General features: G+C 43.3%; 1 protein-coding gene across 2 annotated transcripts; it reads left to right on the top strand.

The window, feature by feature from the left end:
• The first annotated feature begins 5,038 nt into the window (after positions 1-5,038).
• On the top strand, positions 5,039-25,075 carry pkib (protein kinase (cAMP-dependent, catalytic) inhibitor beta). 2 transcript variants are annotated; one of them, XM_070846584.1, is made up of 3 exons: positions 5,039-5,216; positions 22,060-22,213; positions 23,168-25,075. In XM_070846584.1, exons 2-3 carry the CDS (start codon positions 22,072-22,074, stop codon positions 23,248-23,250), a joined length of 225 nt encoding a protein of 74 aa, XP_070702685.1. In that variant the 5' UTR covers positions 5,039-5,216; positions 22,060-22,071; the 3' UTR covers positions 23,251-25,075. The 2 variants fall into 2 exon arrangements, with proteins under 2 accessions (XP_070702685.1, XP_070702684.1); XM_070846583.1 differs by lacking the exon at positions 5,039-5,216 and adding an exon at positions 17,215-17,333.
• The last annotated feature ends 828 nt before the right edge of the window (positions 25,076-25,903 follow it).

Below are 25,903 nucleotides of genomic sequence, written 5' to 3'. Positions count from 1 at the left end.
AAAGTGAAACTTTTTATTTTAAAACTTTATAGTCTGTGTCAGGTCACTTTTATTCATAGCACATTAAAAAAGACAACATGAGTTGACCCTCCGTGCTTTCCTTTCGAGGCAGATGGGTTGGTATCTGGATAGAAAGGGTTAACTCTATTTAAAGGGAATTACAGTATTTAAGCCAAGAGGTGATGAAAGGATAACCGTTTCCAGGTCCTTGTGAGGTAAAGCTTTAATTTGGCTGTGGTTCTAAGCTGATAGACGCTGCCCCGCACAACACAACTGACTGGCTTGTTAAAATGCAATGAAGTGTCCAATAAAACACAAATATTTGTTACTACATTGTGCAAATTGTGCAGACAGGGGCCTAAGTATGGAAAGCTAAAAGGGTCACAATTCAACTTTGTTTTCATTGCCATTGCAGTTTTAATGCAATTTGATATCACCATGTGGCATTTATAAACGCTGTTAGAAACAATGCTTGTGGTTTGTGAACACGGCTTCATGTGCCTGTAAAATATGACAGACGGCAGATGGGCCAAGTACATTGCTCTGAGCTTTCACCCAGGAGACACTGGGGTTTGTTTCCCCTGTGAAACAAAATGTCAACGTGTGACGTAAATTTAATGTAATTATATCACATGCGCCATTGTGACTCACTTCTGTTGCTGATGTTCTTATTTCATTGTAAACCATAATCTTTTCCTAAACCTAACCATGTAGGTGCGGTGATTTATTTTGAAGGAGTAAACTAGATGTTGCTAAGCTGACTGCGGAATGAGACACTGGACTTTCACACAGGAGTTTGCCTCCCGTGTGAAATGAAAACGTTGGGTTATTTAAATGACATAACTTATGTGAACTATGTAATTGTGTCACACACCTCAAGTAACTTCGTGGTCCTGCAATTGAACCATGGGGGATGCCACATTTACTGGGAGCAATTCTTTCTCTCTGGTAAGAGGTAAGCCATTTTACACCGATTGTTGCAGTTTTGTAGTTTAATCCAGCTGTTTGAACAGAATGTCATGGTTGTGTAAAATGCTATGCTGAGATAGAGTGGGACTACAATGGCACGAGAAGCAGAATAGACAAGAGAGAAGAATATCGTTACGTACCTTCAGCAGAGTGGATTCTATCGGCGTTCTGTCTGTTCAAGTAGACGGAGATCAACACAACAACAAAATCTTCAAAATAAATGGTAGCTTTAAGATGGCCCAGGAGTTTTTATGATCACTGGGGTCTAGTCTAAGCTTTCAGTGAAGGTTACACAAGTTGCATGCTTAAAACTGGACAGGACGACTCCATTTGTTAATCAGGTATTTATTATAGCCAAAATAAGGGGGCAGACAGTGACAGAACTGTCACAATAGGTGGGAGTTTGTCTTTTTTCCATCTGAACTCTGCACTCCTACAGCCTCATTCAAGAGCACAGGTGGAATCACTGAAACAGGGGGCGCCAACAGGTGTCAGGCTTGGGTCTTTTTTAGTTTTAAAGGAGCCACACAGTGTGTCACTACATCCCATAATAACCACGCTGAGCCACTGAGGTTTTGTGCACTACTCTGTATTCTGTGCCAGGAAACGTATTACAGGGATATTACAGTTGTTTGCATCGGTAATAAATATTCATACCCTGTGATTCACACATACAGCTTGTCCTCTACAAGAGGACACGGAGACGAGATCCTTTCTGTGGATACGTATGGGAAACACAGGAAGGCAGAGGATACAGGAAGCTAAAGGAGTAGATATGGAGGAAATCACCCGCACACATCACAGTCTGTTTCCAGGTGTTGGGGAGTATTACTGCATAATATGTGGAAAACAGCCCTGTCTCTGTCGATTACGTTGATATACAAATGATATAACAAATTTGCAACTGAAAATTAATTTTGAGGGAAACGTCACATCGGCTGAATCCTATTTTTTATCAACAAAATGAGGAAAAGTTGTTAATTAATGCACCTGGGAAGTTCGACATTGAACATATCAATAAAATATTCACTGGCAATGTATTTAATGTGATTTCCATATTTAATGCCATACGTATTTCATTTGTTTTCATTTTATTTTTGGCCAAAATAACTGACATGTCTTTTCCTATAATTAACCAAAGTGCTTTCAACGCCCAAACTTAATCATGCAGACCCTGACCACCTCCGTACGACTCCACAAAAATGTTTGATTCACTCAAAGAAACGATATCTGCGACATAATCCAGGATTTACATTTGCCGGTATGATTAGATTAGGAAAATAAGTTGGTCATTTACAAACGGCAGTTCTAGGAGACGGGGATTGGTGGGAAAAGTAGTATGTAGCCTTTAGTGCCTCCAGAGGGAGCCGTGTGCGAATCTAGTGACCGTCCTCAGGTGATGTCACTTGAGTCAGCCTCGGGTGGGTTTGGAGACGACAAGTTTTAAAATGAAACCCATTTTTGGGGAGCAGAATCGGACAGATGTGAGCTTAGCACGCCTCTGTAGTCTGCTGCAGACTGGACGCTACAATAGCAGCCACTAGCGTGACGCACCCAAATATATGACCAAACTGCTAGCAGGTGGACGGCATTGTGGGTAATGTATCACCACAGTTTGACAAGGAAGAAGAATGTGTGCTATAAAAAGATGATTGCCTCATTTTTGAACTCCTGGACTATTCAAAGCCCCAGCTGACTTTACTTTTACTCCTGTTCTGTCTGGAAGTCGTACATTAAGTCCAAACTTTGCTTAAATCAGCATTTACAGCCTCACTGTTCCAGGGGGACATTTTTAAACTTTTAAATATAGTTTTGATATAAATAATTCAGCGATGTCTGCAACAACTGCGTAGTAACAAAGACTAGAGGAGAAAAACTGGGATCCAAAACTAACATATTATGAGATGATAAAGGTGCAGGAATCCAGTAAACGTCCTCTAAGACTTTCCGCTTCACTTAACTTCTACTTTCCTCTCCTCTCTTCTCTCCTATTCTATGACTGCATACACTACTTGTGTTTTTCATGGGCTGGATTAGTATTTAAGAAGAATACAAACATCAAACTTTATATCGCATTACTTCATCTGAGCATCCATTACTAGAATAATGACCAAGAAACCACCCAGTATCAAACTCGATCTTGAGTAACACACACACACTCAATGCGCTCTCTGTGAGTGTGTGTTTTCCAGTCAGAAAGATGTGTGTGTGAGACCCCTGTGCAACACGTATGATGCATTAGAACATATTTGTATTTTTCGGCTACAACAAAATGATCCCAAATAGCACCAATAGCCCATTGCAAAGTCACCGCACAGCCGCGTGTCTGTGTTTTGGCGTGAGGTGGCACACGGTGAGTTAACAGGTGTGCCAGTGAAGGTCAGACGGTGAGTTTACAGCAACAGGACGCAGAAAACCGAACCTCCATCTGTTTGCGTCCGACCTTCAGGAACTCCAGTGAAGGTGTTCACCTGTGAATAATCAGTACAAAGAAAGTAAAGCAAAGAAAGTACTTCCCCCACAGCTCCGGTCCACACTGCAGCAGCAGGCCCAAAACGTTCTCCTCTCCGTTACACAAACGCCACGCCATCGTTCCTCGAGGGCGCTGAAGCTGGTGCAATTAGCCCACTGGCTTCTTTATATTTTTCCCACTGATCCTAGGACGCCATGTGTCTGGTGAATCGTGTCAGTGCAGCATGTTCCCATGAGTCTCTGCAGCCTTGTTGGTGGCAGTGAGTCCAATATCAGCTTCCTCAGACATTAAACTGTAACATTAAGGATAGAAATCAAACCACACATTGAACAAGTAAAAAATTAAATTCAAATATGTTCAAATAATATTATTATTTGACCCAAATAATTGGAGTCTTTGGTCAAACACGCTTGACTTGCTTTGCTACTACTGGAGCACTGCTTCTATTTAAGGTGGTAGTATCTACAGAGCTGGTGCCTTAGGTTTATTATCTCTGTGATGAGAATGAGATGAGGAGAGATCACTGGATTTAGCCGCACTTCTCAGGACTGGGGGACAAATGGCTGAGCGCTTCTGTGAAATGACAGGTGAGAAGACGAGTCCATTCCTCGGCAGTTGAATGTTTAGGTGAAGGAGCACCCCTTGATAAAAAAAGACAATGGTACGAACCTTGGAGCAGCAGCGGCGAGACAAGCCAGCCAGAGTGAGAGAGAACCACACGGGAAGCTGTGTCGGTGCGCCTTCAAAATAAAACAAAAGACTTGAAATTAGAAAAAGAAAATCCTGCATTGGTCATCACCACAACTTCTGCAGCTAATGGTGTTAATGACAATATAAATAAAATAATTACTGTGCTATACAAGAGGCCTACAATGCATCTTTCATCTAAGATGAGTTACTGAAAAAGTAAAGCTAAAACACAGGGAAATAGTGTCTTTAGTGCTTTATATTATACTCTAGTGAAGGGTGTCTCAGAACTTGATGTTCTGATTGCTGTGATATTACTGTTGTTAACGCTACGCAGTGACTCCTTCGGGGCAGACAGACAAACAAACCACCAACAAAATGTATATATGACATCCTGCTCAGAGGATCCAGCCCTCTATATATGTAATATATCATATTCAGTGTTTTTGAGCTAATGCATTCAATCAGTGTATCTGTATATGCCTGTATAAGTCTGGGCTCTCTCAGCACTCATAGATAGATGACATTCTTTCTTTTATTTTATTTTTACTGTAACGTTTACAGGTGAGTAAATGGTGACCTATAATACGCACTTTAAATGATGGAATTATTATACTCATGATTTGATTTATTTATATTTAGCTTTCTTTGCGTGTCCTGATCCCGTTTATGTTTTTCTGCAATATTCCACTTTTCCTCATGGACACAATAAAAACTGTTTTTTTCCCCCCCTCGTTTCTCTCTCGACAGCTTTTACTTTGAAGGCCACACTCCGTCTCTTCCTGTGCGCTCCGGGCTCAGTGCCGGCAGCTTGACGCTCGTCCCTGTTGCTGGGGGTGAGCGCACGGAGAGGCGCTCGCTCGGCTGTCCGTGCGGTGTGAGTCCTCCGCGCCGCGGGTCCGGCCGTGTCAGCTGTGATGAGGCAGAGGAACGCGTCGCCCCGGACAGACCCCCCGACACCCCGCACTTTCTCTTCTTCGTCCCTGCAGAAGATGGTGGCAGGCGGCTAGTTCCAACTTCGGACTCCTTGGTTTTTTTTTTCACCCCCCCCCCCCTCCTCCTCGGCGAAGCGCACTGACATCAGTTGGTGAGTGCCCGTCGTTGCGCACATTCCCTGTCACCTGTTCTGCTCCACAGGTAGGACACCAGACACGGCCACAAACCTGCACAACAGGCGGAGGATCGACTGCTGGATTAGAAGCGACAGGTTACTGTGGATTAGAGGCGAACGGGGAAGGATCAGGGAGGCTTGCTGGATTCAGCCATCTTCACTGAAACTGGTTTAAAAGCAATCAAGGATCAAAACATGTGATCAAGTTGTGTGTCATGTCAGGCATCATCCACAGGCCAGTAAAGATTTAATGGTGAAGTGTTTCATGTTCCAATCAGGCCCTCAGTGGGCTCCCGGCAGCCTGTACCTGTCACCTTCATATGGGCTCACTGCATTATATGTGTGTGTGTGTGTGTTTCAGCTGTTACAGTGATGATGCCACTGGCTCCCAGCAGAGAGCTCCATGGCAGCTGGATTATCGGCTTTGGTTTATTAAATAGGTGCTTAAAGCTTGACCTTCAGATGATGATCATATGGTATATGGTGAACTGAATCCATCAGGCCCAAACTAATGTTTAACGTCTGAAATGCGAGGGGAAAAAAAATGAAAGAGAAGAAGACTTTTGGTTATTGTTTCACCCTTATGATGTGTGCACAATAAGCCTGCAGCTACAAAGTGGTTTAGTCGAGTTGGTTTAGTTCAGTCGGATCAGCCTGGATCAGTTTCTGAAGGCCAAATCTAAGGGCCGGTGGGCAGTTTTTTGTGCCAGTGTTAAGCCAAAATCCTAAAAATGAACATAATCTACCACTCAGACCACCGTGAGATGCTAAAAACTAAAACCTCCAATGAAAATGTTATTTCATAACCCTTAACCCTTAACTGATATTATTAGCAAACCCTTAAATCTAATAAATTCTTAAACTGTCCCTGATTATCCTTTATCATTATTCCAGATGCCTGTTCAGACGCGTGTGTTTAGGCCCCTGAACAAGCCTCTGCCTTTATGCTTTCGGTGACTGTGGAGCAGAAAATGTTTCCAAAGAAGCACAGAATCGGAGCAGAAACCCCGTCTTTGTGTCGCTGTTGTAACCCCGGTCTTCTTAAACGTGCTCCTTGGTGAATCATCGCCGTGATGCACCATGTCGAGAAGGGAAAATGAAGTCTGGTCTGCTGAGGTACCAGCAGCTCCTCCCTATTTTTAATATTCATTTTAGCTGCGAGGCACTTCCTTTTAATTTAATGATTTCGCCCCGTGTTAATTACACATCCATGAGGTCATCAGTCTCTTTTCTTGGTCGCTCTGGTGTTTTTGCTCCGCGATGCAGAGATCACCTGTCAATCAAACTGCACCGGCTACACCAGGTCTAAATTTGCCTTTGATTTTTATTTTATTTTTTTTGTGCAGCGGATATTTGTGTGTCTTTGGCGGCCTGTCTGTTCGGCCACGCTGACTCTCACTGCCAGCGTTTAATGTAATGAAATGCATTAACGTGTGACATTAAAGCTGCATGGATTCTTTTTTGATAACAAGCTGTAAACACAGAATTGGCACGTTATCATGTGATATGGTCAGGATGGCCGAGGTGTTAGCCAACAGACATCCACCAGACATTAGTATTCATTTGAAGTCGTGTTTCTAGCCACCTGAAGACTTGTAGTCCACCATTCACTTTTCTTTAAGGCCTGTTTTGGTCTCCACCAACCCCTGAGAAAAAAAATATGTAGCTTTAGCAGCTAATGTCTGTGAAGATTCTCAGTCATCCAGGTCGTAGTTATTCCTTAGGAGTTGAGCAAAAGTCAGCTGGACTTGTTGAAGTCTAAGCTAAATGCTAGCAGCTACATGCTAACTCTGCCTGATGTGGTGCACAGTGGCTTTATCTGCCCTTTTTTTTTTTCATGAAAACAGCTGGAAATGAGGCTAGTGAGAGCAGCGAGGGTGAGGCAAAACAGAACATGTAAGCAAACAAAAGCTGGGTCATAATCTGGGGGTGTGTCACTACGAGGGTCACTCTTTTACATCATGCAAATATTGTGTTGGACCCCAACTAAAGTCACAGAACAATGCAAACCTACTAACCGGCTGAGGCAGGAGTAGAGCAGCAGCGCCTGCGTTCTGTCAGGTAAAATGACTGGTTTTGTCAGTGGAGTTTGGTGCCTGTGAAGAGAGCGATCTAACTGCATGTTAAACATAAAGTCAGGATCCTTTCCATAATGCTGCCACACACTTGGAATAACAGTTTGAGCCTGTCAGTGGATCAAACAAGCACTTTTAGCGGACCTACTTCGATCAGGTGCAGTTGCCCCAAAGGATTTCGTTGCAGCCAGTAGATCACCTCTGTCACAAAAGTGATCTACTGGACCAATTCCAAAACATTTTTTTGTTTAGTTTTTTTACCAATTATTCATTTAGGCTTGGTTTAAAAATACCAGAATGATCCTTTAGCAAAACATTAATGATTGTGCAGCTTTAAGTTGACCTAAAAGATAAATGTATTTGACAGTGAATTAGCTCTGAGGTCAGCAAATTACAGTTTAGACGTAAGTTAAAGATGGGAAATCTTTTCCAATGTGTCTGTGTAAGTGTTTCGATGGCGGTGGGGGAGCTGCAGCAGTGTAATCATAGAATACAGTCAGTTCTTGTCTTATTTTAGCACCGTTAGTTAGTATTTTGTCTGGGAAGCGAAGGGACTCTGCTCACACCGTTGTTGCTGGCCGCCCGCTCCGTTCTGTCACCGCCGGGTGAATCATCTAACCTCCCATCATCTGTTCCCTTCCACATCCTGCTCTTTCTCGGAAATCAGACCTCATGTCACCGCGTGTTAACACAGATGATGGCAGACAGATGATGACATCACTCAGCGTGCCCCCCCACCCAGTCTGACTTTGGAGTCCCAGAGGTGCCAGACGTGACTGCTGGCTGCTCAGTCCCTTTTTCCACTAACCTCCTGAACGGCCCCAGTCAGCATTTATCTTTATCTTTTCCAGGGAACAAAGGCTGCCACTGTAATCAGCAAACAGGTAACTGCTTTACCTATAAAGTCTGATTAATCTCCAGCGGCCTCGACACACTGAGCAGCTTATGTTCATCGCTGTCCGACACTTTCCCTCATTATTACTCAGTACTCAAGTACAGTTTGACTTTGATATTTTGCACCAAAAAGCTCAGAAAAGGACAACTTTGGTGCTGAAATACATAAATAAATAGTTGAATTTGATTGCAAACACGCCACAGACCTCAGAGAACTATTTTGTTGTCTTAAAGATTCTACTTTTGTATTTGAATGCTTCATTTATCTGAAAGGACAGCGTCAGAATGACAGGGGATGACAGTCAAACCTACTAGTATGTACTCTACCAGGTGGGCCACTGCTTGGTTTCAGTCCTTTGAATATCTGCCCACATGTATGATTTGTTCAGTCATTTAAATAGGTCTGGAGTAGGAGTGTAGAGCGCACACGTCCCAGAAACTTTTACAGGTGCTGAATGAATAAAGAAACGTGGAGATCAGGTCGATACGCTGCACTAATAACTCCCAGTGAGTTTAGTTAGCCAGAGCAGTGTTTCCATCAGAGATCTCCATCATTGGCAAAACTGAATAAACAAATTAAGGCAGTTGTCAAAATACCTGTGAAAACCCAACTCGGTTAGAAATGGTGACACCACCTTCAGAGCCAGAGCCAGGAAAAAAACACAAAATAAACAAACAGCAAAATAAAAACTAGTAACTAAAACATCAAAATTGTAGTGAAATAAAACAACTCTTTGGTCTAATTACCAGGCCATCATTCTGCTACGTCTGCACTGTATTTTATGTCAGGGAAGTTCCTGTACAGCAGCATGTTTCTTTTGTTTAAGTTAAACCTTCAAATTGAGACATCAAAACTGGCATTTTGGTGACAGTCCCAAAGCTCAGGTGCCGGGGATGAGGCAGGTAAAGTACCATCAGAAATGTGAAGGAATGTGAAACGGCCCGCAGGCCTGCTCACCGCTGCTGCTGCTGCTGCTGCTGCTGCTGCTGCTGCTGCAGACCACTGAAATGTGGAGGAACACATGTTGTTTTGGGCCTTTTTTTTTCACATCTGCCGCACAAATGCAGTTGCGGGAAGGAAAAGCGGAATGTGTCTCTTGGCATCAAGATGAACGACAGCCAAGTGCCGCCTGTCACTTACAATTTTACCACCCAGCACCAAATTCAATTTCCATTGATTGGGGGCCTCGCCACTTTGAAGATGGAAATTTCCCCGACTAAATTCTTGTCATTCATTATTCCTCTGTATTGACCACTGACCTATAAGTATTTAGTCTGAGCCGGTGCTTCTGTAAAGCCCGCTGCCCTTTACGGTGACCTATGGCCGGCTGCCATTTGGCGACGGCTACTTTTATCTTTCTGCCATTAAAACATGTCGGTCAGTTCTTTGCCCACCTGTGTGGAGGACGTAGAAGGCGGCGGACATGTTTTGCCGAGGTGTAGAGGACGCAGGATGATAACAGAAACAGAGGGGGCCTGTTTCCTAAGAAGCTGTGTTAGTCTGGTCTGACCCCAACCTCCTCGTGCCCATTTTCCCAGCAGCCCTGGCTGACAAGAGGCGGGGGGTGGGGGGGGGGGGAGGCATAACTCAATAGACTTCCCCCAGCATGCCTCTGCCCAGCTCTATGGGAAAGGACTGTGGCTCGTCAATGTCATCCCTCCTGCTGCCAGCCTCTCCATACTGATTAGAGGGGAAGGGAACAGTAGGTGAGATGGGATGGTTCCTGTGGAGACAAAGGCTTTATTGTAATTCCCAAGGCATCCATTCAGTCCACAGATCAGTGACCTTTTCAGTGTATCAGACCACACAATAGAATCAGCTGCTCTGTTTTCCCCTATAATTGCCACGTGGAACTCCGTCTGCCCCAGAAACCGCCTCAGAACAGTTTGTCAGACATCACCCGTCTGAAGAGCCCATTCTGCTGATTGGTAAATGGAGAGGCTGTAAGAGGGTGAGAGGTGCAATTGCTGTCTGAATTTCATTTCAATGGGCACCGTCGACCGTGGTTTTTCCCTGAAGGAGCTTCTCTACAGCTGCACCTGGCAGCTTTGCACATTTGCATCTTCGAATGGCAGCAAGAGCGAAATGTTTGAAAATGTTGAGGATCACCAGTTAGAGATCAGAATAATCACGTCCTCAGTCTTCAAGTCAGATTTGCTGTGGATTTGTCTACTGCGGCAGAACCACACTGCAGCGTGTCTCCCCCTACTGGCAGTGAGAGTATTTACACAAACACTGTTGACGCGATGTATGCCTAAGGCTCCTCGCCATCAATCGCTTCCCTTTAGTCACTGTAATCCTCCGTTTGAATGAGAGAGAGAGTATCTTTTTTATCTGTAGCATCGGAAATGTTTCTTGGACAGGTTTTTCCGTCGTAGACTCCACCATACTCCTCGATGCTGTAGCCTACTCCATCGCTGTGGTTGCTCCCCCCATCAGCTGGTTGGCGAGGGCTTGTATGTAACAGACGCTGTCTATACATTCTCGATCTAAAACTGCATGTAGAATGTCAAAGTAACGACAAACCCACGGAGAATTATCGCCTAATTCTAATTCTAAAGCTCTTCGGTCTCTTTCAGCTCGTTGTTTTGGCTTTCGTCTCCTCACTTCCCGCAGCGGCAGACTGAAAAAGCTGTGATCAAACCCGCACGACCTGCTCAGCACCAAACGGCAGACAGACTACCTTAGCGAGTAGCTGGTGAACGAGGCGTATCATTTTCTGGGGCGTGAGGAGACCAAAGCAGAGCCAAAAGGACAGTCAGTGTTGGGCTGACGTTTATCAGGTGGACAGACACATGACCCAGAAATTGTTCTATGTGATAATAAAGTCATTATCGTCGGTCTTAAAGCGTTGCTCGAACAGAACAAACAATCTGATACCGTCATCTTGGGTTTTAGGAAAATGTGAGACACTATTCCACTATTTTCGGACATTTGGACCAGAATTTTAATCAGTTTATTAATCTTTCAATAACCAGCAGATTAATCTAATCCACCCGTTAAGGTAATTGTTAGTTGCAGCCGAGGATAAATTTAGAGACAGGCAGGAGGTGGGTTGTTGGCGGGCTTAGTCAATGAACATGCAGGTGGGGCTGGCTGTCCTGTCTGGTGGTGGGGGAACACCTCGGGATGTTTTCCAGGAGGAGCTGAAGGAAATGTTTGGGAAGTGGATGCCAGTCCTTCACAGTTCATTTTGGAGCCGTAGAAATGATGGAACATGGCAGGATGAACAGATGAGCGCAGATTCTACTGGTGATGGAGATGAAATCCTCTTCTGTTGCAGCTCCTCTCGTATCCCCATTGCTGAGTGCAGCTTTAACCACAAACACAAACACAAACACGACACAAGAGCTTGACACTTCTGCTGATGCAGGGTGGCGGTGTCTGCGTTGTGTGTGTTGCAGCAAGTTTTGGTGTGTGTGTGTGTGTGTGTGTGTGTGTCTCAGCCGATGCCCCATTTGCGAAGGTTGTTGCTGGAGAGTGCCAGAGGCCGATGGGTGGTAGCCAGTGTGCAGGAGCAGCACGCACAGTCGCAGCCACCCGGGCCGCATCGCTGTTGACACGATGGTGTAGTTCGGAGAGCGCCTGGGGGGAGGACGGCCTCAGCTACTCTCTGTAAAACAACAGGCTTTGTGCTGAAATATTGATGTGGCGGCAGCACACGCTGTCCCGACTGGTGTCACACATGCATCGGACATTTGTGACATCGACAGTAGAGTTATTCTCCCGGCTGTGCTGCACCTACCAGGGAGCCGCTGATATGTGGACTCTGAAAGCTGATACTACTAGTTTTGAATAGAACAGTCAATCTACGTAAAGTAATTTGTTAAAAATGTCATTAGTCAAGAAAAAAAACAAACTGTGCCTGCAGCTTCTCTACTGAGATTTGTAACTGTTTAATTGCTTTGCTCCTCATTTAAGTCAATTAAAATATTTCTGACAAAGTTCTTTTGCCTGTAACATTTGACAACTTTGGCTCCTTTTCTTAAATGAAAAAGGGATTTTGTAGAAAAACAGGTTTATATTTCTCAAAGTAATGTCGAAATCTATAAATTTAACGATTTAATACCAGTGCCTAGATTTCAAACAATACCCAACACTTTGCAGCCCTACGTTTAAACTTTCTAAACTCATCTTCAATGTTTTCATTGAAATAATTTTTTGACAGATTGTGAAATATTTTCTTTTCTGTCTTTTTCTTGCCATTTGTAATGACACAAATCCACTAACATACTGCATGTCTAGTACTTTAGGTTTGAACTTCCCTATTGGCTTCTAAGTGCTCCTATTGGCTTTGATGCGTGAAATCGGTGGAGTTCCCCGGTAAAGTGCTGCGACCGAACCAGACGGCTAAGGATCGGATTCACAGGCTCACTCTGTTCACTTACACACATCAATGGCAGCACCAGCGTCTGGTGTGCAGCCACAACCGGGCAAAAATAGGACACTCTGTAGGGTTAGGACAATGGTGCTATCCCGTGTTTGACCTCTCTAATGCTGCAAATTGGAGGCCCATGTGCTCAGGCTCTAGCTGACAATCAGAAGTGAACCACAACATGACGTGTAAAAGTTGTAGAGTTGTTGTAGTTTCACCCGAAACAGTCTGTTCTTGCTCGACATGTTCTGTACCTCCCATCATTCCTGAGGCCTTTGCCAGCGCCGCTTGCCAGCCATTCTTTACGACTCTCTGTCAAGTGTGCTAATTGCTGTCAATAGCTGGGTGCTCTGTTGTTGTGATTGACCCTTATGAAAAGCCGCTCAATCTGTTTCGTATTTGGCAACGTGGAGGCCACTTTGTCGACTTCATTTTGTATAATGGCTTGTTGTTATCGCGCATTAAACGCTGTTAATTGCAGAGAGGGTGTTTTTCTCTTTAGCTATATCCCTTCCCCATCGATTCTTGTCTGTTGACTGTTTGCTGGCAGAGTTTGTCTGCTGGAGGGATTAACTCCATGGGTTGGCTGAAAACTCCATCCTCAGTTGACTTGTTAATGTTTCAAATCTGTCTCGATTTAAACCAAGAACTCTGTAAAAAAGTTGTTAAATACGCACATCATGGCTACATATGCCGCGTTTCCACTAGCACTACTCGGCTCGACTCTACTCGACTTGGCACGGTTTGGTTGTGTTTCCATTACAGAAGCGTACCACTTCAAAGTGGGCGGGGTCGTCATAGCAAGGCGGGCCGAAACTCCAGTAGCGTAATTTGTACACGGCACAAAAAACACAACTAAGGACATGGAGCGTTTGGTTTGTGTGTGGATCCGTTTACCTCGTTCACAGAAATAATAAAAACGCCCGGTCTCTGTTTCCAGGGTTTTAAAAATGGCGGGTTTGACTCTTGTGAACAAGTCGCTCTCGTGACTCATCCACTGACGCCGCTCCCTGGCCAATCAGTGGCCTGCAGTCTGGTGACGTCGCATTGTCAGCTCGACTCAGCTCGCTTGGAACCCCGGCCGAGGAGATACTAAAATAGTACCCGGTACCAGGTACTAGTGCTGGTGGAAACGCAACCAAACCGAGTCGAGTCGAGCCGAGTTGTGCTGGTGGAAACGCGGCTATACTTTTCACAGAAAAACCTACTTGCTCGAACAACACATATTTGCTTTATTTCCGTGGAATTTTTTGTACAAAACTGGGATAAAAAAATCCTCTAAAACACATCGGATACCACCACAGGACACACAAGGGGTTTACCACTCCACACGCTAAAATGAATAATATTGCTAATAAAAATGATAATACACTATCCTTCCATCAGAGTCTCTGTGAAATGGCTGATATTCACTGGTTGATTTCTAGTAAAAGACCAGGAAGAATCTTCCATGTTGAGATATTTCGCCCACCAAGACAATCATCTGGGTTACGCTGTACATGCGCAGACCTGTAGCCCAAGACCTTGACAATTTCTCACTAAAAAGAAGCAAATTATCTACAAAGTAAAAGCCTCTGCTGATGCGTTTTTTGCCTGTGAGTCCCGGCTTCTGAAACATGAAAGCAGGCAGCCATAGTGAGGAAAAGGGCTGTGCAGATCAGCAGAAAAGACAGGAAGATGTGCCCGGGATGTTTGTGAGATCTGAAGGGAGGCTGTGATCATGCTGTCTCATTAGATCAGTCTCAACTCCCTGCTTCTTTCTCTCTCTCTCTCTCTGCTGCTGCTGCTGCTCGAGTAAAAAAAAACCACAGCTATTTTGAAAATCAACTGCTATCACAGTCGTGCTTCACCTTCCAGCTTTTGTGCATACGTATGACCTCCTGTGCACCTGTTAATGTGGAAATGATGAGCGAAGCCTATTTCTGCTCTTCACATTTTTTCTCACTGTCTGTGTTTGGCATACAACCTGATAGTTTTGCACTGCATACATCTCATTTCATACTTTCATGCTGCATTTTTCATACGTCCTCTGTGAGGAAGTGCTCATGATTCATAGTTTTTTTTAATTCTACACTCCTACATACCATGCTCTGAACAGTTTTTAGTTAGTTTGCCCAAACTTAATTTTAACATTAAGCAGGACATCCACGAGTAGAATCCCCCCCCCCCCAATATCAATTCAGTATAAAGATAGTCTGCCTTTTCCTTGGCTCCCCTCCTCCACCATATAGCTGCCTTTATAACAATGGTGCTGTTTCCATGGCAGCTGGAGCATGTTAAGCTTTAGGATAACAGTGAAAAAAGTGGGGAGAAAGACAGGGAATAATCACAGGGTATGAAAGACTAAAAATAGCAAGGGACTTAATCCCAAGCATTATTTATTCATCTAAAACTTCTCGTGTCTGTGCTGGCTGTGTAAACATCATTTCTTCTACGGTTCCTCGCCGGGCTGAGAGGCTGGTTTTTGACCTAAACCCCCACAGTCTTACTGGCTGACTAATACCATAACTACAGGAGAGGGGCGGGGGGAGCAGTCACACACAAATACAACACTGTGGATGGACATATAGGGGTTGGATTTGCTGTGCTGAGGCAAGCAATCTATGGCTCTTCTCCCTCTTTACAAGATGAGGCATGAGCATTAAGACTGCATAATAGAGAGTGAAATGAGCACAAAACTCTCGCTTTGTCACTGGAAAACATCCACAGTGACAACTTGCCAATTAGTAATTAACCATCTCTCTGAATGAGGCCATAAATGACATGAAATGTGATAATGTTTAATTGAATCATTGCCAGCGTGTGTGTTTTATGTACAGATTTGTAATGCATAGACTGTAATGAGGCTGTAGTGTGTGCGGTGGCTGTGGCTGTCACACCGTGAGCGTTGGACTGATGAGAAGCAGAAAAAGGGGGTCAGCCTCAGGCCGCAGGCAGGGCCAGGCTGCTTGGCTCGGGGAACTGATATCTATCCTCTTGTTTGGAGAGAGGAAAGCATTGATTGATACGGCTTATTAAGGGCCAGCGACACTGCTGATAATTTGGCACCGAAGCTGCCAATACTCTTGCATATACTCTGTGCTTTAAGTGTAGAGCTATATTATTTAGCATGTTGCACGGGAAATAGAGCCAGTATTCATGTGGTATTGTTCCAATTAATTCCTGTTGCCTGGATAATAGAGCTCGACCAATAAACTGGCGATTGATTAACTTATTGTAGACATCGGAAACAGTGACATTGCAGTACAGAAATGCCAAAGTAGAATAGAATAATAGAATAGAATAGCCTTTATTGTCATTGCGGTACAATGAAATTAGGAAAGTAGATTTGAGGTCATTTAGAAACATTACATAATTTGCCTTGTTCGCACTGATGAGCAGATTTTTGAATTGATACATTTTCCACTCAGCGTGAACGTAAACGTCAAAAAAAGAAAAAGAAAACAAATCTATGAGATGTGTTTATTATATGTATTGATGTTCAGCTAATGTATCCAGTATCACATTTCTTAGCTGAATGTGCAAAAATGCGAAATTCGTCTACATACAATTCAGCATATTATGTAATTAGTGATGTAAAGTTTCCAAAAGTAAACAAAATGATGGCTTTTCTCTCAAAGAAATTCACATTTTCCCTCTAAAGAGTAACAAATTACACAACTCTTCCAGCAAAACCTTCAAGGACATCTGAAGAAATAAAGTAAATAAAGCTTGACCAAGCTTACTCAAGGTTTATTTACTAGGTCTTTAGGAACATTTGACCTTGCTGGCCTTCTCCAGTGAGTGGTGTCACTTGGTATCATCAAGTGACTCAAGTAGGGAAGCGTGTCTGCAGGTGGTCTTGTCGTGTGTGCCATGTGTACACATTGAGACGGATGGGTGAAGCACATGACTCCCTCGGGGACGTTCCCCCGCGTGAAACCAGAAGTGAAACTTATCTTCTGTAACTAATCTACATATTTTGACCCAAACCACCTTCTGCTAAACATTAACCACATAGTTTTTATGCGTTCATAATATTTCATACAGACACATTTTTACTTTTATGAAGCATTAACAGTTCCTCCAGAGAAACTTAAGATGTTCAGCTTTGAAATTAAGTATCAATTTATAAGTAGTGGGAAATTAAATGAATCAATAAAATATGCAAACAAAGGGAGTTTTTACTGACTAGTTCAAAGACAGTTTTCTCACAGCTGTGGGCAGTGTTACACAGTGATACCGGTACCAATAAAAAAAATAAAAACAGGATATAACATAAAATCTGTGAGCGACCAATAAGATGTCAGTGTCATCCCGGGGAGATTAGACTTTAGACTTTATTGTGCCTTTATTTTCCACAGCACCCTCTATATCCACAAACAAAGACACCACAGACGGTCACTCCCAGCTCTCCTTGATTATCAGCCTATATGCGCACCTTACACTTCACGGTGCGAACAATTCAGGATTTATGGTTAGATCCAATATGTTTCCCCCATGTTATCGTCTTATTACATCTGCAATCCAGCAAAAAAAAGCAGTGCCCGAGTTTGTGCATTTCACTCTCGCAGACGTTGGAGTTTTCCCGACCCATTTAAAGTGGTTTTCTCAGCGCTCTGTACTGGTTTATTGTGAAACACTACAGGGCTTCCAAGTGTCTGAAATCACTCAAGGAGATGAGGATGCAGAATGCATATCACATTAATTCTGACACAGCCGCCGACTGTAATGGACGTGACATTTTCAAACACCTGCCTTCGTGCATGGTTTGTACAGCAGGTGGATCCTTAAATGCTTCTTTTATGTAACATCGATGTGTCAGAGATGACCCAATATTGAATTACTGTTTGGATATTGTACCAGATTACTGATAATGTATATTTCTAGCCTGTAAACAGTAATCTGACCAGTATTTTCAAAACACTAGTGTCTTTGGTATGTATTTAGTCAACTGCTGCCCAAATGGCAAAACGCTAAAGCTGCCCCAGTCATTATTTTTAAGTAAATAATAGATTAAACGACATTGTGCATTGTGAAAGGGTCACTTTTGATGACAAACCCCCAGAGAATTGCAGTTTCTGTGTGTTGGTATTATACTCAGAAGTACATTACTGTTTCGGTTCTGTTTCCTCGATGTAATTTTCGTGCTCAGCTCTTCAACTCTGATAAACCTCTTGTCCATGACGTGCTCAGCTCCAAACAGCAGACAGAGAAAGTTAGTGATGGGGTATCGAACAAGGTACAGACCCAAAGTGTTTCTAACAAGAATCAAAAAAGTTGGCATTGGCTGGTCACATTTATACTGTTCTTTACTTCCTCTTTGATCAGAAAGAAAGTTACTGTACAACTTCTACTACGACAAAAAATAAAATACGTGGATGTTTATATAGAAGCACATTGTTGCTGCTCTACAGAGGAAACCAGTTCTAAAAGTTGAAACTACAGTGTTAAAAGAGCTTCTTGGGGTGTTGGCATTTTTACACAAAGTCTATGCTATTGAGCTCCCAGCATCTCTTTAACTTTGTCGCTCTCGCTCACCTCCCCTTGCTCTGTCCGCGGTGCTGAAAGCCTCCATTTACTGCTGGTGAAAATATCTATGGAGACAAGCTTTCTTGCTGAGGGTCCTTGGACTTGGATATCCTTTTAGAAAAGCAGGCACTCTCTCTCTCTCTCGAAGCCGACGAGGCTTCTCTTGAAAAGAGCTGCTCTCGCTGATGCTGAGAGCACTGTGAGGTTTGAGCGGAGACAATACCTCGTGCTGTTGTGGTCGAAATTACCCTTCGACTTGAAAGCGATGTGCTAAGGTTCAGAGACACAGCAGACCTGCTCTGTTTAACACATCGAAGAAGAGATGCATTAAGGGGCTTTTTTTTTTTTGTTTGCAAATGTCAACTGACAACATATGAAAGGATCATTTTAGCTGCATGGTTATTTACATAGTTGCCCTGCAAGACAGAGGACGTTTCAAGTACAAACGGTATAATTTAGTGCTAAATTATGGAGATCACTGTGTGTGGAAACAGCCCAGGTAGCAATTTGCAGTATTAATGAGCTTTGATTTAATTGCACAGCTGTCACATGTTTGCAGTTTTAAAGAAAAGAAGACAGATAGCCTTTTGTTAACTCAGCATCTTCACATCATCTCTGTAAACAATCCTTGACCTCTGCCAACTCTCCAATCAAAAGGCTTTCATAACTCTACCTTGTTGTGTAACATACCTGCAGCTTGTTCCTGTGTCTGACTGAGCCGGTGCGGGCGTCACTGTATCTAGGTCAACTTTCTTGACAAGATAATCCCATCTAAATTGTTGTTGGATTATCAGCTAAAATAAACCTGTTCAGATGACGGGTCACTGCCTGTTCAGTGTTTAATCCGACGGCTTAATGAAAGTTACCAAAGAGATGTTCTAATTAGGTCTGGACTGGTGGTGGAAGCTGTTACTGACACTGATAGTTTGGGATTTTAGCTACTGAAAGCCAGTGTTTTGTGCTCATGGTCAATTGTTCATATTTACCCCCCTAAAAAAATGACAATGAAGAAGCTGTCACATCAGCAGTGGGCGACTGTGGTCAGTATCTGATATTAAATAGAAGGACGGTAATATAGATCTGACATTACAGAAAGTCAATATTCAGTGAAAGTCTACAGTAGGTTTAATGATCCAGATTAACAGATAACAAATCCTAGCTTTCACTGATAATCAGTTTTTCAGCTTGACAAGCCTGTCAGATAGAGCGAAGCAGGAGGTGTCCTGCCTGCCGCTTAGCCCTGATTAGTCCCCTATTGTCAGACTTTCAGTGGAACTGTGGTCTCTGATTCAGGACAAAGAGCAGCTTTGTCATGCGGGGCCAGAGAAGGAAAGCTGCAACAGCGCCGTGGCATCGCAGGACACCTACTGTACGATCCAACTGTGAAAGGCCAAGTTCAGTCCTGCAACTACAGAATGATTCACTAGAGAGCACTTCAATTCAAAGCCCTGAAACTGGAGTGGTCGTAGAGGACACTGAGGCTATTTTTAAGTGAAGTTTAAGGGATTTAGAACCAGAAACATGGAGGGAGTTCACAATTGGACTCGCGGTCTTTCGAAAATTGAAAACCACTGTGGAGAAAAAAAATAAAGATTTGATCCATAATGTGTTTGAACTGTGTCTTGTATTCCAACAGGTGGGGGGTTCGCAAAATGCTCTCTCTCTGGCCTGTTTGACCCCCTAATTATGACTCACAACTGCTGTTATGTGTAAGTTAGGAGTTTGTGCATCAGGAGGGGAGGATTTATGACCTCATCACTTAAATCCTTGCAATTGCCCTGGTCGGACTATTGTACGGGTGTTGTACAGAACACGGCACTAAATGTGCAGCAACATTTAACAGTAGTAAATCATCAGTGTGTTAAATATTAGTATCTGACCATATGTTTAAACCTGCACAGTAAAGCCAAGGATGCTGTGGGGGAGGGTAGACACACACACACACACTGTGGGTGCTGTCATGAATTTCAAAACAATAACGTCATTTCTTCTGTTAAAAAAAAAAAGGCTATCAATCATTTATGGTAATTGTTGGCAGCACAGTTAATTTGATAATCATATTTTGACGTTCAGAAATGCTACATCTGTCGCCTTTAATTAAACAAAGCCATGTTTACATTGCATTCGCCATTCCTCCCCGTTTGTGCAGAGTGATGGGCACAGTTAGCAATGTGTGATTTTGTGTGGGGAAATATGTTTATGCTCGTGGGATTATTTAAAAGAAATAGGCCACAATGCACTACTATGGCTTATGTGAGCTCAGTGGCTAAGCTACAAAAGTGCTTGAGGCTAACAGATGGCCAACCTGTGGCCCTTTTTCTGGAGATCCAGATTTTCTGTGTGTGCAAGTGTGTGTGTGTGTGTGTGTGTGTGTTCATAGCTGCAAGTATGCATTAACTCACATGACATTCCTTTGTTAAAAGGAAGCGATGGGAAATAGGATTTTGCTCCACAGAATGGGATGGCTATTTAAAGCGAGGCAACACAACAAAAGAAGGGGGGACTGGGAAGAGAAAGTGAGATAGTGAGAGAATGGATTAGAGTCATATGTTTACCTGCCAGTGGTGCTTTTTCTGTATTGTTGCCATAGCAACAGTGGCTCGCTGTATTTCAGTGTGCGCTGTGCTCGAGTGTGTGCATGTGTGTGACAAGGGATGTAATTCTGCCTGTCACCAGTGTAGCCTAGAGCTGGCTCCCCAGCTGCTGGTTGCTATGAGACCAGACAGACACATCCTCCGCCTCAGTGATAAATCTCTTCTCTTGACATTCACTCGCTAAACAGATTAGGTACAACTTGCTTCAACCATGTCAAGGTAAATGGTCACTGATGCGTTCAGTTTAACTCAAAATGGATCATATCAATCATTTCTTAAATTAATGTCATTAACATGCCATTAAAATGAAATCTAAAACAAAAACAATAAGCTTATGAGAACATGTGAAATGTACTTGGAGTAGAACTTAATTAAAGGGTATTTCCCATAGGCTACATGCTAGCAAAGCAAAATCACACAGACTAATAGCAACAGAGATAAGACCCTGAACTTCATGTAATTTCAATTTGTTATGAGTAGACTTAAAAACATTAATAAAAATCTTAATTATTCAGCATTCCAATCATTCTGCTCATAGTAGTAGTAACTTCGCTAGCAGCTATTCAACTGTCCAGTAGACCAGTTAGCTAGCTGTAGCTGCAGCATTCGTTTTTTGGGACGAACTAAGAAAAGCATCCAGTATGTAACCTCGTGTTATCATGAGTTTTACTTCAAATGCACATCCTTAATATTCAACAACATCACTACAACTCTGTTTCATGTCCGACAAACTAGTCAGCAAGAGCTAGCAAGCTAACAAACCAAGCGAACAAGGCAGTAATACTGTAACTGGACAGCTAATGTTAATGCAGCTAATATCACGGCTAACTTTGGCTAACTTTACGCAGGAAAAAGTGAAATTATGTTGAAATTACTTAATGTTTCGTGAACATTATAATTACTTCACTATACATGGGTTTTCTCATGCTCGGTAAAGGTCAAAGGGACAAGAACATTGTAGCTGACACTGAACATTAATTTTGATGATATATCAAATGGGCATCCTTTGTTTCTTTTGCTGTTAGCTATTAGCCACAGCTAGCTTACAGAAAAACCAAGCAAACAGAGCAGTACTGCTGTAACTGGACAGCTAATGCTAATCCAGCTAACATCACAGATAACTTAATTTACTCTGAAATATGGTCAGTTAATGATGTTTTCATCGCATGTCAGTACAAAAATATATCAAATATATATATATATATCATCACTTCAATGTACGAGCATTCATAATATAACAAATCAGAGTCCTTGCTGTTACAGAGCTGCTAAGCTAACCAAAGAGCGCTCTTTCGCTCTTATTGCAGGGGACGCTTTTCAAGCACAGGTAAAAATGTAACATGGCACTCCGTCTCCTCTTTTATCGCAGAGGGGTCCTGAGATGACGGAAGTGGAGCCAGTGTTGGACTTTGCCTCCTCGGGGCGCTCGGGGAGGAGAAATGCCCTGCCTGACATCCTGGGCTCTCCGGCGGGCGTAAACCCTGATGACCTGCCTCTTAAACTGGCCGAGCTGAACCTCAAAGGTAAAGTTCATCACATTTACCTTTTCATTATCCCGATATCAAGCACAGTACCGACTGTAATCAACGCGTGAATTGAATTTGTTGTGAAATCTTTAGTCCTTTAGTGTGTAAAAGGTTTCCCGCCATGAATTTTGGTCCAACTTTAACGGGTTGTTGGGATATTCTGTATAGGCTTTCTATTCTCTAGTAGCCTTTAAGCCTTATGAAGCCTTTTAGACAAAGAAAAGATAATGAGACACTGAGACATGATCTAATCAAACATGATGACGTATCGCTCAGCTCAGGCCCGGCACTGCAAACTACCCAGGGAGTTATGCGCACTCAGCTGTGATATTTGGTCCTTCGGGCCCCGGCTCTGGTCCACAAATGGCTGCCAGATATTGCAAAGATTTGAAGACTTAGGGTTGAATATCACCTGCAGTCAGAAGCACTGGGGCCAGCTTTGGGCGAGGATTGGCACTTGGGAATAGCGTAGAACTGGCCCATTCCATGCCAGAAGTCATTCGTCACGACATTGGCACGAGTGTGGCCACCAGGCGGGCCACTTTTAGACCACTGCTGGGCTGAGTATTTTTGGCTGCACGGGTAGCAAGCAAATGAGCGTGCTGCTAAAATATAATGATGCATTTGTCTTGCATGCTCCAAAACATCAATTCTGGTTCTTGTTCTGTTGTGTGTATGCTAGTGCTGAACTAATTAAAGTAAGCATGCTCCTACTGGTTTCCCATGTATTTCCTCCCCTATAGCCTCAAACTAGCCCCCATATGTTGGAGGAACACACTTGTAAAGATTTTTAAAGAAATTTGTGCTGTGCTACTTTTGGTGGGTTTGAAACTTGCTGTGCAACAGAGGCCACAAAATGACTCAAAGACAGAAAGTGTCACAAAGTCATTTGTGCTAATCAGCAATAGATTTGCAATTATTTCCTTTGTGTCTTTTTGGGTCTGAGCGCAGATGGTCCGGGAGGGGCCCAGTCGCCCACGGCGGAGGAGCCTCCAGCGCCGCCGGAGAGCTCAGAGGGGAAAGAGGGATCGTAGGGACTTGTTTATTTACCTCCCTCGGAGACCTGCGAAGATAACCTGAGAGACGGGATGAGGGACGAGCGAGAGGGCGACCTGTGGGAGAGAGACGGATTATCTGTGGACAGTCAGTCTGTTTGCGCGAAGCAGCTGAGCCACAGAGGGAGAGTGACGGACCGACTCCCAGTGGACTGGAGCCAGGAGCTTAGGACTGTTTGGCGCTCAGCACTATCTGAAAAGAGTCAGACGTCACCTAGTTATGAACCAGTGTGCGTGCGCGTATAGGTGAGTTATACACTCACCTGTGGACACTGAGAATCAAAGGGACCGTGACAGATTGTACACTGTACACTACTATTTTTGTATGATTTATTTAAAAGGAAAGAAAACCAGAAAGTCAAACTGTAATATGAACCATTTCCTCGCATTCCCTGCTGATTTTTGTTTCATAGTGACGTGTGGTATTTTCCACTGATGATAGCAGGAGGGAGCTTTTTAACCCAGCTGGATGCAAAATGGCACATGTGACAGTCTTCATGTTGTCCTGCTCACTTATGCTTTTACACTAAACGTGTTCGATCTGCTGTATGTTTTCAAATCTAAGGCTGTTGTACAGTATATCTACATTGTAAATGTACAGTTTTTACCCCTCATCACCAGACTGTTTTGATCCTAGCAACAACCACCAGGGATTTGATCCCGTTTTTTTAAGCGTCCATATGGTGCGAGTTGATAACGTGGATCCATATCTTGAGACATTCCTTCAGAGAATAGAGTCCCACTGCCAGAGGTGTACACACCGCTTCATTAGAATACCGAGAAAAGTCCGATTTCCTATTGTTGTTTGCTCAAGGCTGCTTTTAAAAGTCTTTTTATTTTCCAAACCTCTGAAAATGTGCCTAGTGGCAGTTCACAACCGCAAACCTGTGTTGTGTTCTTTCTCTGTGAAGTACTGTTATCCACTATTTTTGGGCTACTGATATTTTTAATAGGAGGTATCATTACGCCTCTTTACTGCTTGAACTGTAAAAAAAAAAAAAAACACATTTTTGTAACTTTCTTCAGACCTTCATCTGCAGACTCTACACTCTCGTCAGGAAAAGTGTTCATTTTTGCGTAAAAAAAAAAAAAAAAAAAACTTGAGCAGGACTTTTTTTTTGCTGCAGCTCCTCAAACATGCTTCTTCCAGCGACCGCAAGCATATGCCCGCCGACTGGGCACGGGAGCAAGCATCGAGCGACACCACCGCCGCAATGTGTTTTGGAGCGCCGAAAATGGCAGCGAGCTCTCTCCGCACGGAAGAAAAGTCTGTTCACACTCATCAACACATAAGCGGAGCTGTGAATAGGATGCAAGACAGTGAGTGAGAAACACAGCGAGAGTCTACATTGGCCAGATATCCGCTCACTGCTCCTGTATATATACTGTGTTGTAGTATAATCCATGTGTGTCATACATGCTGCCTGTATGATGACCAGACTTTATTCACATACTGTACCCACAAAGAAATGGTGTTCTATAATTGTCTCTATTGAAGATGTGTTGCCGGTGGCTGTGTCTTTATGTGGGTGTGTTTCACAAATGCAACAAGGATAGCCTGATGTGCTGCTGCCCAGCCTCTTTTTTTGATGCTGTTCTACTACTAATGCTGATGAAAAGTGTTCACCGTCTAACTGAAGCTGTACGATCAACACTTTTTTTTTTGGGGGGGCGGGGTGGGGAGGGTTAATGAATCAGAGGTGTATTTTGTAGTGTCCTGATCTATAAGTGGTGCATATATTTTACTTAGCTGGATTGAATCCCTTATGTTGATTCTCTCTGGTGGTGAAAATTGCCATATTAAACCCACAAGCTTTACATATACGTCTGTGTGTTGAATAGTGTCGTTTCTATGCAAACTATGCAAATAATCATATTTAACGGATAATTTAAGTGAGCGTATGGAGAGTTTTTAACCATTCTAGCAACAGGGATCTATAGAAGGAAAAGTCAGTAGGGCTGTCGCAATAACTGCAATATTGCAATGCCGCTCTATTGACAAGCCAACCGCAGCGGACTGAACCGCCACAACCACAAGCTGCAAAACTCATTTCATATACTGTACTAATACTTTTTTTTCCTTCAAAAAGCAACAATATGTCTATTTTATTGAGTTCACTTTTAGCAAAAGGCTCAGGAGCCTCCATGTTAACTGTCTTAATCATAGAATCATAACCCTCTGCACGGGTCACCATGGAAGTTTGTGAAGACATCAGTGTTCCCCCAGAGGGTGAAGCCAAACTCTTTGTTGACTACAGTAGCTGATGAATCCTCAATTTCATTATCGAAGCTGTCGCCTTTGTAAACTCATTTTGTAGTAGAGAGAATACGTTCTGCAAGGCGCAGCAGAAACAGAAAGACTTGCCAGCCAGAGTTAAGCTTAAAGGGACGCTTGGCCAATTTTCAAACGGCTGCGTATCATTACAGTGTGAGTGGTACATGCAAATGTACGTTTAAAAAGGTTGTGTAAAGCCTTTAGTGTGTCCAGAGGGAGTCGCGTGGAGTCTGTCCTCGTGTGATGTCACCCGAGTCAGCATCAGTTGGGTCTGAAGACTGCAAGTTTGGGGGTGTGAAGTTAGAAAGAAGTGAGCTGACCTGAGGTCTGTGGCCCGCTGTTCATCTCTGCTTGAGG

The sequence above is a fragment of the Pempheris klunzingeri genome, chromosome 16 (assembly GCF_042242105.1).
Source record: "Pempheris klunzingeri isolate RE-2024b chromosome 16, fPemKlu1.hap1, whole genome shotgun sequence".
NCBI classification, from domain to species: Eukaryota; Metazoa; Chordata; class Actinopteri; order Acropomatiformes; family Pempheridae; genus Pempheris; species Pempheris klunzingeri.
The sequence above is the reverse complement of the archived record's forward strand: the minus strand, read 5'-3'. Positions and strand labels throughout refer to the sequence as shown.